This window comes from Gallinula chloropus, assembly GCF_964237585.1.
Source record: "Gallinula chloropus genome assembly, chromosome: 14".
Taxonomy (NCBI): Eukaryota; Metazoa; Chordata; class Aves; order Gruiformes; family Rallidae; genus Gallinula; species Gallinula chloropus.
The window spans coordinates 15,533,535-15,550,018 of NC_140099.1; the positions used below are offsets into that span (position 1 = coordinate 15,533,535).

Consider the following 16,484-nt stretch of genomic DNA (forward strand, 5'->3'; position numbering starts at 1 on the left):
TCAAGGATATGGCTAACCTAAAATGCACACTTAACAGGTGAATTCGAAGCAACAGATAAACCTGCTGAATATCAAAAGATCGATGAAATGACATCATTTCCAATAGGCACGGTTTTTGCAACAGGCTTTTGAGAAGGACAGATTTTGTACCACACTACACAGTATAGCTGCTCTTAATTTGCTAAGTCCCATTAAAAAAAACAAAACAACCAACCAAACCCAAGGAGTTTTGACCAAAAAAAGATCTGAGAATTTTCTCCTAATACTGCTACAAGCCACAGAGTTTCCTAGCGAATTGAAACATTTATGCTTACACACAGAGCCATGTATTAGTTGGCTACAGATGTTGCCTAAATATATATACATATAGAACTTCAAAGCAAACTGAAAGACCTATTGTGAAAAAGGAGCACTGGGCTCCTTGATGCCCAAACTCTTCTCTCCATGGTTACCTAATTATCCTGCTCTATTGGCAGAGTTTGCTGATGCTTATCTTATCCCTTCACCATCTCCTTCTGCCTTATTGACAAATTCCATGGCTTCTTTAAAAGATTCTGTTCCCTTTCCCAGTACTTCTCCAAGAATATTTTCTCAAGGCTTTTCTTTTTTCCCTTCTTCTAGTTCCCTTTTTCCCAGCCCTCTTATATATATAAAACAGACTGCCAAGTCTCACAGCTTACACGTACACACAGACAGATATTCTCCTCATCTGGTCTTCAGGAAATAACAATGGCTTAAGAAAAAAAAAGAGGTTTGCTGTCCTCTGAAAATATCCCCAAGGAGGCAACTCAGTACCTACTCCTGCCTATGAAACTCTGGTCTGTCCAGAATGCCACCACTCACTGCAAGGCTGATCCACAACAGTAGGACTATTCGTGCAGTCAGAGGCTGGAACTACGACTCTGGGATTCTAACCATTCTCTGAAGTTCACCATAGCCTCTGTATACTGAAATCACCACTCAGAATTCAGTAACTGTTTTAGCTTGCAATGGCAGTGTTATTGCTACCTATCTTTGTTTCCCAAAACTCCCTGAATTATGACACAGCGATACCACGACATCACTAGCTCAGTTATGCAGACAGACACGCATGGAAGGGATCAACTGAACGTGGACACTAGACAATGCAGTGCATCCTTTCAGTGAACTAGTGCCAAACCACCACAACTTGCTAGTAAATTTGTTTCTGCAACATTCTAAACATAAAATGAAAAGTAGGATCAATATAAATCAACAGTAGAAGGTATTAATTAATAGTTATCCACATAAAAAAGTGCCACTGTAAGACTGATCTCTATTGCTCATGCATCTCTACTTACAGCATTTAAAGCATCGATACTCATCCTTCACAAAAGGACAGTAATTATTTTTTAAAAAATAATATTCTTTGTCTATAAACTGCCAATAGATTGTCCCTGGTACCCAGACACTCTCCCTGCCTTTGGGCAGGCTGTATGAAGATGGTTACTTGTTATCCAAGGAATTATTTCCACATGTTGGTACTTTTGAAGGTTTGTGGATTATTTACTGGAAAATACACGGTGCTTTTATTCCAAAGATACATTTATGCCTTACAAGCTTTAATTACGGTTCAAACCCTTACTTTGAGGTGAGGTATTTATATTTCAGATTGAAGATTCAAGGTGTGGAGGTAAGATAATTTACTCTAAGCCATATCATCAATCAGTGCCAGTCTGGACTAACACCTTACAGTCCAGGCTCCCTTTTTTCTAATGCTTCTTTAGCCAACAGTACAGGCAGGTTACATGCTTTCCAATTCCCAGGCAGAAGTGTGAAATGTAATTTACACCTTTTCTGTGCAAGTGCCGAGAGACGTTTATGTCTGAGAAATGCAGCTCAAGAAAACAATGCAAAAAGATCTGTGCATCTCTTCCACAAAGGCTTCCACCTTCACAAAATGCTCCTAGTGAAACACAAAGTGTCTAAACCAACAAAATCATTATTCACCTTTCAGCACTGCTATGTTTTCAAGAGGGCACTGCATCTCAGTCTGCTCTCAGGAAGCTTAAACACAGTAAATAATTCCACTGGAGTAGAGCTAAACCGTGTACTGGTTTTAAATCTACCCCTAATTTGCTCCATGAAGGGGGAAATAATTTTGGGGTCTTATGCTGCTCTGGTGGAATTCCACAACTTGAGTAGACTGTGCTGGCATTTCACGTCCCCACCAGCTAACCATGGAGACAAGCAATGCGTCCAACGTCAAAACTCAAGACTGCATCTCTGAAATTCTCCAAGGAGGAAAATAATCTGTCTTCTGTAGCAAACTTTCACATTATGGTTTAACAGACAATAAAACGAATGCCTTCTAGGAGAACATACCATAATCTGAAGCCACCAAAACAGTACGTTCAGGTACTCAACCTCTAGAGGTGGGGAATAAGTAGCATGCCCCGTGATCACTCCACAGCAGGACTATTTTAATTCAAAGCATGGTCTTACGTGCACACTACCTGAGTAGAATATCCCAAAATGTGGACTTCTTTCATCTCAACCCTCAACAGATCACATCCATAATCTCTTACTTGCACCTGTGTGTGTAGGTGAAGCAAACTTCCCCCAGCTACCCGAGCTAACAACAGCATCCAAGATGTTCACAACAGTCAAACCCATGTCAGACTGGGTCCCTCCCTGAAGATTTGATTGTCTAACATAGGATACAGCAAGTTGGTAAAATTGACATGGAAAAGGAGAAGGAAATGCTCAATGGACAGAACCATCAGACACACTGACACCCCAGCAGCTCACTAAATTAGGAAACAAGCTTCTTGGTTAATGTTGGCACATGAAAGTGAAATGAAGTATCAGCACTGAGAGTGATTTGTAAATCAAGGATATTACAAAGAGGTAACAAACATCTTCTTTTTGTCACTTGGAAGACAAACACACACTTCATTATACACAATATTTAGACTACTGTGTAGGACTGAATGGTATTTATTGAAAACAAACTTCAAAGAAGTGGACTATTAAGAGTGTGAAGGTACCTTGTAGGGACAGACTGGTTCTCTGCCTCTTCCATCATCATGTGGCACATGCATTTATCTCAGGCCTCTCTTCCCTGACCCGTCTTGTGTAGCACAGAAGAAATCATTATAGACAAGAGATACTGAGTTTCTGCTAATATCTGTCAGCTTCAGCTTTTTTCTGCCCATCTCTCTTCCAGAACAGTGCTTAGCAGAATACTTTATCTCAGGCTATGTAAGTGAAAACAGTGAATTGCTAATGATATATAATTGATGGGACATCAGAAGTTACCAAAAGCAAATGTTATCTGACAAACATGTAACTTTATTCACTTCAACTCTCTTATCCCAGGCATAAATTTGATGCCATCTGCCTAACTTCTATTTTATTGCTCAAGGGCAATTTTACAGTTCTTAAATCCCATAGTCCATAGTCCTAACAAACTGCAAATCAAGGATGTATCCACAAGCCATTTACTCTAAACAAAAGCTTGAGCTGGGAGAAGTGTATCCTGATAATCCTATCAGACTCATACCTTGTCTAAGGACATTTAGTAAAAATAATTCAATCTTCCGAGTTATTTTTTGTGTAAGTAGAAAACCATGAGTAGCAATTCTTCATTTTACTGGTGCTGGAATGGCTCAACAACAAAGTAAACCAAACCATGCTGCTAAATCAAAATATGAGGAGCAGGGAGAAAGACGTAGAAAGTATTTCATTAAGGTAAGTTTTCTTTCCAATTCTACTTCCTCACTTTAATGACAATACTGAAACACTTAAGTGTAAAAAGAAAAATAAATGATTAATAGCAACTGAGGATGCCATTCCCCAAAAATCCCAGCAACTGGAATGGAAAGTTTCAACCCTAAGAAATTGCCTTTTCCCAATTTTCACTTTGATATGGAATTGTCATCAAAAATAGCTTTGTGAAACATTTTACTGTCAGTGATTTATCATTTTCTGATATAAAGCTGTGTAATAAGAGACTTGTCTGCAGGCAGTACACACGGAGCATTACAGTTACCAAGTTTCACATACAATAAAACTGTCCCAAGAAAACAGCAGGTTCTCTATGATCCTATTGGGAGGATTTCTGCCTTGTTATTAATGCAATTCTTTCAATTTTTTCTCTTGGCTCCTGTCAATGTATCTTCCCTATATACAACCCACTTGCATTAGCTTTGAAAGTACAGCAGTACTGTGTTAGTAGATCTCTTAAGGGAATTCCTTCTTCTCCTACCAAATCTAAAATATATGCATCTACTCTGGGTTTTATATGCTTTGAGACAAAGATTAATAAATACTTCCAAACCAGAGAGATGTTGTTACCTACCCCTTAGAGAGCCTGCTTTTTATGAAGCACCCAGCAAAAGCCCATTGCTCCTGTCTTCCCAAACATCTTCACCACAGCGCTTCAGGCTCCTGTAAGGAACCACCCACATAACCCATGGTGCAAAGTCTCCCAAAGGCCACCACTTTCTGGCTGACCTGGGTGAGCAGTATGAAAAACAGCAGCTGGACCTTCAGAGCTGAGAAGGCTCTCAGCTTCCTGATTTCCACCACTGTCGGTTTGCAGCATTACACTCCAGCTTGAGCAATGCACTTGTATTTGTGTGCAATTCACAAATTATACAGCAACAGGCAAAGGACAACCCCTGAATTCAAAGCTATGTGTAGAATCGCTGAGTCAGGAGGTTCTTGAATTAAATCAAGATTTCCAGTATAATAACTCTGAATTAAGCTTCTTGAATTAAATCAAGATTTCCAGTGCAGTCACCCTGACCACAGCATTGCTTCACTAGCAGCAATACCCTGCACACACTCCCTTCTCACTGGTGCCTCCTGAAGAACAGTTCCAAGTTCAGAACGACCTCACCCATACAAACACAAAGGCATTGCTCCTTACAACGCTCAGCGTGACCTGAACCTCAGGAGTCAAAACACACACTGCAAAACCACCAAAACCATTCTCCATGTTACCAGTGGCAGAGCACACTGGTTTGGCGAGGCGCAACGACGTGCCCAAGGCACTGCCCTCCTAGGAGCTGGGGGTGCCACACCTGAGCGACAGCTGGCAAAACACTGACTTGAGACACTGCTAAGAACTGAAGTATTGAAAATTTTAACAGTTGTACAAACTAATCCATGGGTTCACTGAGCCATGGCTTCTAAACTGAGCCTTTCCATTTGTCCACCACCTCCCTTTCCCCCGCCCTCTCTGTGAAGAAAAGGGTAAACTGGCCCAGAATCTGACCAGCCTGCCCAAGATGACTCTGCCAGTACCCATCCCTTGCAGGTGAGAATCGGGCTTCCAGTGCAATCCTTTTGGAATTAGTATCTATGTACTGGCTACTAATAAACCCCAAAGTATTCATGACTTGTGATAGCTTCTACTGAAGAAAGCAGGTGTTTCAGTGGCTTTTTCTTTTCCAACACAAACCGTACAACACTTGAGGAAATACAAGGACTCCCACACACCGAAGCAAATAGGTATTAAAGTGATGCTCCCACACACCCTTTGTTAGCACACCACATTGCTATATTCTTGGTGCCAGCTGGACTCTATGTTTCAGTAGTCTTGCACAGACCAGGCTATGGTGAACTTTTGCCTTTAGTTACAATCTAGAAGTATTTGGTCTGTGAAAATACCATGAAGTGTTAATATTTTAGAAATTTCTGATGTCAACGGCCCAACTATAATTGCATTATTTCCAACCTTTAGTGACTATGTGAACCATCAATTTCATCAGTCTACAAAGTAAGGTCTGCACAAACAGAAAACAATCTGAATAACAGCGTTTCACTCTTTTATTATGCCTTTTTTTGTGTGTTTGTGTGTGAAAACTACAGCCCCTTGTAATTGGGATAAAGGGTAAGCAATGTTTGTGCCAGCTTGGACACAATTTAAAGTTTTCATATAAAAGCAAAAGCTTATTTCAGAATTCATGTGTGTTTGTTAGCAGTGTTTCATACATGGATATGGAATTTAAAATCATTAATCAATTAATCAATCTGTTATAAAGCAGGAATAGCTTACTCTGGATTTTCTATGTCACTGAGATGGGATTCCCTTCTGATAGACTATATTAGAAGAATAAATTTTAGTAAGACTTTGAATGCTGGCTGTAGCTAACTTGATCCTAAAGATGCTTTTAGCACCCACACTGCCTAGACAAGCATGGATTTTTATCCTGCCTGAAAGGTAGTTTTTAATCCAAGAAGATGCCTTCAAAGTCAAAAGCCAACATATGTAACCATCCACATAAGTGTGGATCCAGACTGTTTCACAATCTGGAGGTGTCCACATTTCACAATGACGGTGAAATGTATATAGGACAAGCAAAGGCCTTAATAGACAGGACTTTTAACCCTTCTGACTTATCAAGTAGTTACACCATGAAAGGACACTCAGGTTCTGCCTCTATCTGACCATCTCTGCCGTGGAAGGAACTGGCACACTTGGAGACAGGCTCTCAGACCAAAAGGGTGTTTTCAGTCAGCGATTAACACCTGTAAACTACATCGCTCCCTCTTCAAATCTTATCCTGGGAAGATGGGGCATTTCACAGCCCTGATGGATTCAACACGTGCTTGACACCACAGTCTGATACAATGAACAGAACTCTAAATCTTCATGGCATCAAACAGTACCAGCTTACTGCCCTGATCATTCACAGCTTGATTTACACACCACTGTAGGCACTGACAGAGCAGAGAATGAACTGTGAGCTTCTGGATGATGCTCAGCATTGTGATGAAAATTTTATAGCCCAATTGCCTTTTATTTGAAAACTAATTTTAAATGTGATTTTTTATGCCATTGTTTCTTAATGTGCAGCAGTAATTAATTTGCTTTTAGGTGCCTGAGATCCTCCTAACATGGTAGATAAGCGAGACCCAACAGCAATCCATAGGACAGGCTGATGCACTTCCTCAGGCATCGATTCACACATGCAGAGGTAGGAGAAATATTTCTCCTTTCCAATTCAAAGGACCTCTGAGGTTATGATAGAAAGTTCTGTCCTTTCCTCCTGGCACCAGTCAATTCTACCCAATGTTTTGAAGGATTTATGAACTTCTGAGCAAACCCTGCACTCCAGTTTAAGGGAAGGCCTTGGTACTTGCAGATGACAAGGAAGGAGCAATGTGAATGAGGAGCAATCTTTCTGCTTTGGTCTCCTCCTCACTTTTAATGTCTTGACAAAACAGCCCACTCTGAAGATGACATGGGGAGAGAGATACATCAAACTCGTAGAAAGCTAGAATTTCCTTCCTCAGAGCAGCCTCTTCAAACTAAAATAGCAGGAAAGCATTTACTAACCTGCAAGCTATAACCTCTATGAAATGACAGTGCCCAAGTCTCCATATCCCTTCCATACAAACACCTGCAATGCTGGCAAACGTGCACATGACAAAAATCTGCAGCTTACTATGGATCTCCTCCCCTTCTTGTCTGCAATCTTCTGCTCTTGAGTTCCTCCTGGAGTTCAGATTATTCTGTGTTTTCCCTGTCCTCTCCCATGCACATACTGCTTTCCGGCTCCTTCCCTGTCCTGCACACCTTTTTAACCCTGCACTCTCATTCTACCCCAACTTCTTTTTCTTTTTTTCTTTTCTCTGCAAACACAAATCTAGCTTCTTTAGATTTCTGATCCTTTGAAGATCTCTCATTTCATTCTTCCCACTATGCCCAACGATAAACCTTCTCTTCCCAGAAAAAAGTCTTTTTTCCCTGCCTACAGGGAGCTGGGATTGCTTGCCCTTTTACCACGCACAGCCCCTGAAGGCAGGTTAGGAGAGGAGGACAAGGACCACTCTTCTCTCTTTCCAGAACAGGCAGTTTCTTGGTGCATTGCACTCTCCCTGGTGAGGAGCTGCTCAAGAGGCATTTCTCTGGCAGGGTCACAAAGCAGCCTGACAATAGCTTTCCTAGCTGCGCAGGAAATGCTTTGATGGTAATTGACTCTCTTCCCCAGGCAGAGTATCAAAGTGCAAATCAAGGCTTCCCCTGGAATTTGGATTTGGTTGCCCGAGCTAGAACAATAGCAGCGATGCTAGACAGGCTTGATAACGGCTTCTATTTTAACTTCTGCCTTTATTTTTTTTAGAGCTGCCTGTCACTTGGCATTGCTACTGTGCTTGCTGACCAAAGATATGTTTGTTTTCTTGTACTCCCTGCTTCTGTGCAGCTGTATTCCTCTATGGATTCCTCTAATACCTTCCCCACAAGCTCTGTGGGGCAGGCTGATTCCTGCCCTGTTCACAAAGCCCAGCACAGTGTGGGCCAAGGCCCCTTTGGTGCACTGTTAACACACAGCACCAGAACCCCGGTCTGGTCACAGAACAAGGAGGACGGTATTGGCAGGAAATGAGACCTTTCCTTGCTCCCCAGAGCCCGACGGCTGCCTTGCATCAGACAGAACAAGAAAGCAAAAGGGGCAGGATGTGTGCAGGGAAGGAGTTGAAAGAGTGCCCAAGCGAATGGAAAGTATCCAGATGGCTGTGGTAACTCACACGATGGGAGTCAAATCAAAACAAAATGAAAACAAAACCATATGCTGTGTACCCTTCGCGCTCTTGCTCTCTTTCTCTCTCTGCCTTTCTCCTGGCTGTTGCCCCAGGTCTTTCTATCAGTATGGATAATAGTATGTTACTCAATTACGTGTATGTCATGAATAACAATAACCCCTCTTCTACATTAGAAATCATGGATGACTATTATTCATGTAACAAAGAATGTAATATGAACCACAAAATTATACTCATTTAAGGGTCAAGGAAGTGTAAGGGTCTACAAGGGAAGTTATATTTCTTCATTAAATCCTTCTTTTTATCTGGTACGCTGTATACTTAATAAAAGAGAATATTAACTTTACACGTCTATGTTGCTATATGCTATAGAAATATCTACTCACAACCTGCTTGTATCTCAGGGGGAGTATTCAAAAGCATCATGGCAGTGGCAGCATCAATGTCAGGATCTGGAAAAATCAACCAATAAATACATTATTTACAACTGGGCTAATCCTCTTGCCCCCGTTGCTAAACTCTAGGTTCAACCAAATCTCTGCAGTGAAAAGGTTCATTATTCAGAGGGCTTGATGATCAGACATTGAATTTACCCCCAAACTTCCATGTGATCCCATTGCTACTATTAAGCAGGGTGCAGTGACCAACGTCACCCAACCATGCTCGTGGGAGCACGGTATCTTCACTGTTAGCCTCCTGAATTCGCTATTTAATTCTGTGCAGAGCGTTTAGATTTCATTACAAAGGATCTGTGAAAGCAGGTGCGACATCACAATTTGGAAGCAACATAGAGGGGTGAGCTGACAGCAGAGTGGGAAAGCGTAGGGACACCTACACCTGAGCAAGCACAGAAGATGGCACTCGGTCATTCTGATTTGTCGATAAGGATTTCAGCGATGTTCGAGAAAGTGTTGGAAGCCAAACCACTACAGTTAAGGGGGAGTGGGGAGGGGGGGAGAAGCTAGCATTTCATTGAAGCACCAACTTATTTGCATCCTCATCCATTGTCACTTTAATATAAGCAAAAATCATTGGCTGGCTGCTGCTAGTCTTAAACTGGTTTCTGAATCCATCACAAACAGTCGGTTGACAGATGGTAAGTTATAGAGACAGAACAAAATATGATCCTTTTATAACTATATTCACTTGCTTCACACACAGCAGCTCGGCTGCTATGGCAATGTAGGTAGCTATGACAACAGTAAACAACCCCAGAACGGCCACTGAATAAGCTGAAAAGAACATCTGCCCCAGCAAAGCGTCCCAGCTGCCCTGCGGCGCAACTTGCTAATGGTGCGGTGATGCCGTGTGACAGAGAAAGCCGCCTATGCCATGTCCAAATAAATGAAGTGTGCAATTGAAGCAGACAGACAAACGCACACCCTGGCTGACTGCTGCCTCTGCGCTGCTAAACTGAATGACTAATGAGTACCCGTGTGGTGTTTGGGTTTTCTTCCTTTTTTTTTTTTGTCAGCTTGTCAGTATTTATACAAAATTACACACCCAAAAATTCAATTTACTGCTAATAGCTTCATGGCACTTGATTTTGGCTATTATGTCAGAAAATTACTTTTTGCTGTTAAAAATATATGTCTACTGTACCTCTCTATATTCCAAACCTAGTTCCAGGAACGCAAGGTGGTGTAACGTCCTGCAATTTATTAACATCACAAATGATGTAGAGAGGATTTCACTTCTCTGCTTAAGCAAATCAGAAATTAATTTGATTGATATTTAACAATAATAATAAAAAAGGATGATTTTACATTAGTTTAACTGTGTACTATTTTCCTGTCAGTAACTGGAAACAAACTTCCAATTTGGCTACTCGATTACTATTAATTGCTGAAACTTTAAACAGAGCAACAGTGTCGCAGCAAGTGTACAACCAAAGTTGAAGCAGCAGCAGGCTGAATTCCTGTCAAAGATGCCCTGGTCCTGGAAAGCAGGCGCCTGTCTGTCTCCTGGACAGGTCAGAGTATCCTTTCCCAACAGTCACCAGCAGACTACCGAGAAAAGCAGCTTTACCAACTCATGTTCATCCTCAGGCCTGAAGATACAATCAAAAGCAGTATTCCTGCTGCAAGCATCTGTGCTGAAAGTGCCATTTCCCAGCAGCTTCGCTCCCAAAGACGTGCCACGGTGCAGGCCCGGGTCCACAGGCCACACAGCCCGCGCAGACCGAGCTTCCCGTTAGTCACACCGAAGAGGGCTAAGCTATCCGATGGGAAAAAGCAAGACAAAAAGCAAAGAAGCCTGAGAAATAAAGCCAAACCAAACCAGAATTCTTCCATCTCTTTCATACCATAGAAGCAGAAGATTGTTAGAAGTTGAATTTACTGTATCAGACAGTGAACCTCAGCACTGAAGTTAGGCCATTCCTAAACTGTGTTTTGTTTTACTGTAGGGAAGGCCCCACCACTGGGTAGCACTATAGCGTGCCACACATTTTACCCCTGAAAGAGTAACAGGACACAACCAGAAAAAAAACACATTCCCTAATGACTTTGGGTTTTGTTTGTCAAACAAACTCTTTGCTTTGAGAGAAAATTGATGCAACCAGCTCATCTTAGGTACTACTAATGGTACCCCTGTGTTCCTGTAAAGACTTCAGGGCCCTAACATCAGTTGTTTGCAAGATGCAACCGCATCCACAGCAGCTATTTTCCAAAGCACAACCACGATTACAAGCCCACCCACACCTGCAGTGGTATCTAGCTCTGTATCTATTGATACATTCTTGAGGAAACTGGACAGCTATACCATAATGTCTTGGCAGAAGTAAGAGGGTTGAAGACATGCACCCAGGGTGCTTCCGGTTAGCCTTCTGCAGAGAGAAAAGAAAAAGGAGGGACTTGGTGCACAAGGACAAAGGCTGAGGGCCAGCAGTCAGAGACCACACAAAGAGGTGCAGAAGCAATGTCTGAGGACACATCGAAAGGCCAGCTTGTTCTGGCACAGCGATTACGGTAGCTGTTTGGAGGTGTTCTCCTGAGATGGATATCAAGAAGAAGTCACGAGGAGCTGCAGTGAAGGCAGGCGAATGAAGGGTGCCTTTGCTTGGACTGACGTTTCTTGCTTAGACTTAGACTCCTGGTACCCACCGGTGGGTGACCACATGCTGATGGCCCTGTCCCCTGACACCCCACAGCTGGTGTCTTCCAGAAGTCTCTTCTGTGCGGATGCTCTCCCTTTTACCAGTAAGGGCTGGCCTCACGTGGCAGCCCGACCAGCCTGGGAACTGGATTGTCTCCCTTCCACCTGCCTGCCAGCCTTGGATTTCATAACATCTCTGCCCTGCCTCGAGTCTGTGATCAACACAAGGGCTCCTGAAGTTATTAACAGTGGGTGGTTAGTGAAAAATGATTGCAGGAACATCCTTCCCTAGGAAACCAGGTTAAAAATAACTACATACGAAGTTTCAGAGTTTAGAAAATTAAGTATTTAAATGAATGCATTCTGGTGTCTTTTCGCTAATTAAAGTGGTGAATAGAATGCGTACATGAACTGGAAGCTCATTTTTTCCTAGTGGGAAGGAGAAGATGCCCAACTTTCCCAGAGCAAGAAGAAAGTAAGGAACAGCAAAGGAAAGGAAGGACTGTGGGTGTTGTATGAAAAAGGACAAATATGACAAAGTTTCAAAGAGGCATCATCAGAGAGTGACAAAAAACAGTGACAAAAATTGCCAGCAGTCACAGTTGTCTCCACCAGACAACTGCTGTCTCTGCAGAGGGTGCTTTATGCTACATTCTGGTGTTTCAGTGCTTGGTTCCTCATTCACCATGTGACTAATTGGGGTATCAGAAAAAGCCTCGAAGAAACCTCAGGCAGTTAACAGGACCTTGCGGGGCACAAAGGCTTACTTCCCAACGCAGTTCAAAGCCACCACAGCTGCAGTACTTCCCTTGCAGTGAGAGCCTACTGTGGCTTTTGCCAGCACTGCTTTCAAAGACAGAACTTCATTCCAGGAAGGTGATACAAGTAAGTCACAAACCTTATGGCACGTCTGTTTACTGCATTTTGGATTCAAGGCCCTGCTCAGCCAAGTGTTCAAAAGTAAGCACCAAATTGGTAAAGAGCATCTAGTTCTTTCTCTGAGGAACTAACCTATGATTTATCACTCTGTGGGATTATGCACATTGTCAAGATGTGCTTTGAGCCAAGCTCTGCTCTGCACGTTACCTGTACAGATCAGAACCCGTCCTGCACAGGCACGTGGAAGCGGCGACACAGTAGGCATGAAATACCTTGGCATGAGATTACATGCAAACATTCAGCAATGCAGATAACCCTGGGGTAGCAGACCGTTTATTCTAGAATGGACAAAAAGTAATAAAAACCAAACAGGTACCTGAGAAAGACGGATGTGACAGCTGTCCTTTTATCATGCTGTGATGTCTGATCTGAGTTAATTTCATAGAGGAAGTGTTTTATACTCATTCATACTATTTTGATATTTTCATTTCAAACTTTGATCTGTTTTCACTGAATGCTTCAAATCCATTCCCTTCCAACTAAATCGTAATAAAAATTAGAGTAACACAGTCCCTCTTGATTTTGCTAGAGGATATTTATTTTTACAGCCATACTATAAGGTTTTAAAGAAAACAGCAGTTGAAGCAGTTCAAAGCAACCATGGCCTGAATTTTCCAGCACAGATGCCTACAGAGAGGCACTTAAGATGCATATTTAGGTACTACTAAAATGTTACTGCCAACTGACGTAAAAAAAAGTTAGTAAATAAAATGCACCATCTGTACACTACAGCTATTGCCATGTTATCTCATCAGGAAGGAATTTATAAGATCTTCTTTTAATTTAAAGTTACTGCATTTAAAATAGAACTACTCTTGTAAGGAATTTCACTTCACCATTTACTATGCTAGTTGTTGCCCCTCCTACTTCTTTCTCAGCATTATGCACTGCTTTTTTCATTCAAATGCTCTACTGTAGATGGAATGCATATAACTTATTGCCACTGCACTCTGAAGTCCAGTTTATTCCTCTTCTACAACATCAGCCTTTTTAATCTCTGCCCCTGTTCCTAGCACAGCCCATTCCTACTCGTGTTTTGTGATTTGATTCTTTGATATTTCCAATTTTCAGAATCAGGAAAATGTTGCAAAAGCAACACTCTGTGTCTTCTACCTCTTACCTTCAGGCTTACTAAACTGCAACAGAGCAAATAGCAGCTTGCCCCTATTTAACTTGTCTGTTAAGAGATGTTCCTTTTCCCTCCCCACATCATGACAGTTAACCATGGCACGAGTCACATTAGGTCAAAGAGATAGAAAATAATTAGTAGAGTCAAGGCTTTTTTCCCCTGTTTTGTTTGTTTGGGTTTTTTTTTTTTTTTGGCTTTTCTACTTCTAATTTATTTTGCCTGATGACAGAAAAAGAGCAACGGTGTGAAAATCAAACTGCAATGTGCATGACTGAAAGAAATACCTAAAGAGAACTGTAAGTACTGTCAGACTCCTTAGCGTAGGATGCCACTGAGTCCACTTCTGAAACATTTAAACAAGGTTGAGTAGAGCTCTTAAAATAAACAGGATACTTGTGGAAGTGTACAGTAAACCAACAGGATTTACAACCATCTTGGGAAGAAACAAGAAATTATATTCATACCTCAACGACAGGGCACGAAAGACCAAGAATGAGAATTCTGGAAGCTATAGAATAGAGGCCAGGAGGAAGCAATTTCACTAGCAATACAAAACGGGTCTGGCAGTCACAGTGGTTCTCCCAGTCCTTAGGAAGGATCTAGTATGAGACACAGAAGAAAGGTTCGGGTCTAAACGAACCACTGCTTTTTCCTGTTTTTAAGTTAATTGCTGGCACTGCCACGTCAGCTATGGCACACATTATTCTGACAGCTCTCATCTGCAAGAAATACAGAACATTTGTAACCAAAACCTTCTTCCTGCTCCTCTGTTTGTTAAATTTCTATCAAGAAGCTACACATACAATTTCCATTCTCTAACAATACCATTTCATCAGCTGAAAAACTGTATAAACAAGCAGTTACAATATGCATTCTTGTTAAAATACTAGCTTTAATAAAAAGGTAGGAGCAAGAGTTACAGAAGATCTTCCACATGCCCAGACTCAAGAGGTTCATCTGTCATTTGCAAAGCTGTATGAAACCAAAACATATCATCCTCTAACTTTTCATCTCAGTAGTAAGGATTAAGATCAATTAACTGTTAAAAGACTGACTCACAACACAGATAAAAGATAAAAATCTTTTCAGAACAGATGACTGAAGAGAGATGAGATATACAACTTATACATAAAAATGACATACTATAATACATTCTCTGCTTAAAAACAGGGCAGAGATACTTGCTTGGCATTTGTTCCATTATCTTTAAAATAACTTTTCCTTTTGCTGTACATTAATGGCAAACTTAATTTTGTTGGCAAACAAACTCTCAGCGCTGAAGGATTTGAAAATAAAATTTCCCCATCACAAAGGTAACAGCAAAGTCTTGTTTGACTCCATCCAGTCTGTGCAGCTTGTAGTTCTGAACAGGAAACATCAGCCTGAGAAACACAGGCCAGTGAGCCCAGCACAGGGGAAGAAACAATCGGCTGTTCCATCATGTACTTACCTAATTTGTGATCAGGAATTTCTTAACTGACTTAACTGACTACTGTAGGCTCAGCTTCTACAGTAGAAGGTGGGATTATGAGGGCTGTATCTCCTCGTGGCCTTACAGGTAACACACATTATCTTTTTTTGACCAAAGGATACACCAACACATTCTTCACCCCTTCTATGCACATGTGTGTGACCTCTAGCTGGGACATGGAGGTCATCATTGCTCGAGCTCAAATCATGACCCTGCTGCTGAAAATAGGCTTTTCTTCCAGCAAAGTGGGAAGATGGCTGGCAGGAGAAAACCTCTACAAGAACTCTGACCATTTAAGACCAAATAAGCTGTATCTTACTGTCCCATACAAGTGTGTGGTGTAAGCACTTGTTTCCTCCTCACACTATATCCAGACCTTGAGAAGTGAGTTATGTCTTACCAGTCTAGCAAGCGGAGGGCATGGAAAAGAACCAATGCATCTCACATAGCCCAAGGGAACTTTGGAGAAATGCCTACAGTGCCCCCCCATCTCTCAGCCACTGTTTCTGCAGGTGGCTTTCAGCTACTTTCAACGTACGATGAGTCTTCAGGAGGGCTTCACCCAAACATCCCAACTACTGGAACCACCATGGCATAACTCACAGCACGAATCTGGCAAGTGAGGGCTTGAGACAAACATAAATTCCACAGAAAGCAATGTGGAAAACATCAGATGAACATGAAAAACAGCAGTGAGAAAGGTATTTCAGCGATTTGAAGGGAAAAAAAAGCTACTAATGATGAGAAAAGGGGTTAGGCACGTGACACGGCCAGAGAAAGGACTGTATATAGTCTAGCTAGGGAGCCAAATGCACTCCAAAGCCAAAAACAAGAGCAGAAAAGATGAATGAAAAAACCAGCAGCTAAAATACTGAGTGCTAATAACGCAGGCAGACTGACAGAATAAAAGAGGAATTCAAGGAACTAGTGTTATTACAGGAAAATTCACAAACAGAGTGGAACGGCAATTATTACTGAAACAGGTGTCAAAAGGTCTGTGCTTTTGCAGAGAAAGAAATACGGGGCTTATATGGGTACTGTCATGCAATAATCACAGCAGAAACAGGATAAAACAGAAAATGTTTGGAAATGCTGTGGAAAGATGGTCAAAGAAGACTTCTGAGAGAGAAACAGGGACTGTTCTTGATGTTTTGCACCAGGTATGGATCCAGATAGATCTGTGCATCATTAAAGAAAAGGGAATTATGTCAACACAGGAGACTAACTTCACAGTCAACTTCACAGACTGGAGAACAAATACTATTAACCATGGTAAGGCCACTTATTCCTGGATGTGACAGCTGATGAGCTTCTTTATCCATTTTGCTGAAG

General features: G+C 41.7%; 1 protein-coding gene across 1 annotated transcript in view; it reads right to left on the bottom strand.

Annotated features, from left to right (window-relative positions):
- The window catches only part of FOXN3 (forkhead box N3), a 130,582-nt gene that overhangs the window by 14,420 nt on the left and 99,678 nt on the right, over nt 1-16,484 (bottom strand). The window contains exon 5 of the mRNA XM_084270619.1: nt 8,904-8,969. Within this exon, the coding sequence (XP_084126745.1) occupies nt 8,904-8,969 (66 nt within the window). The remainder of the gene's footprint in view (nt 1-8,903; nt 8,970-16,484) is intronic.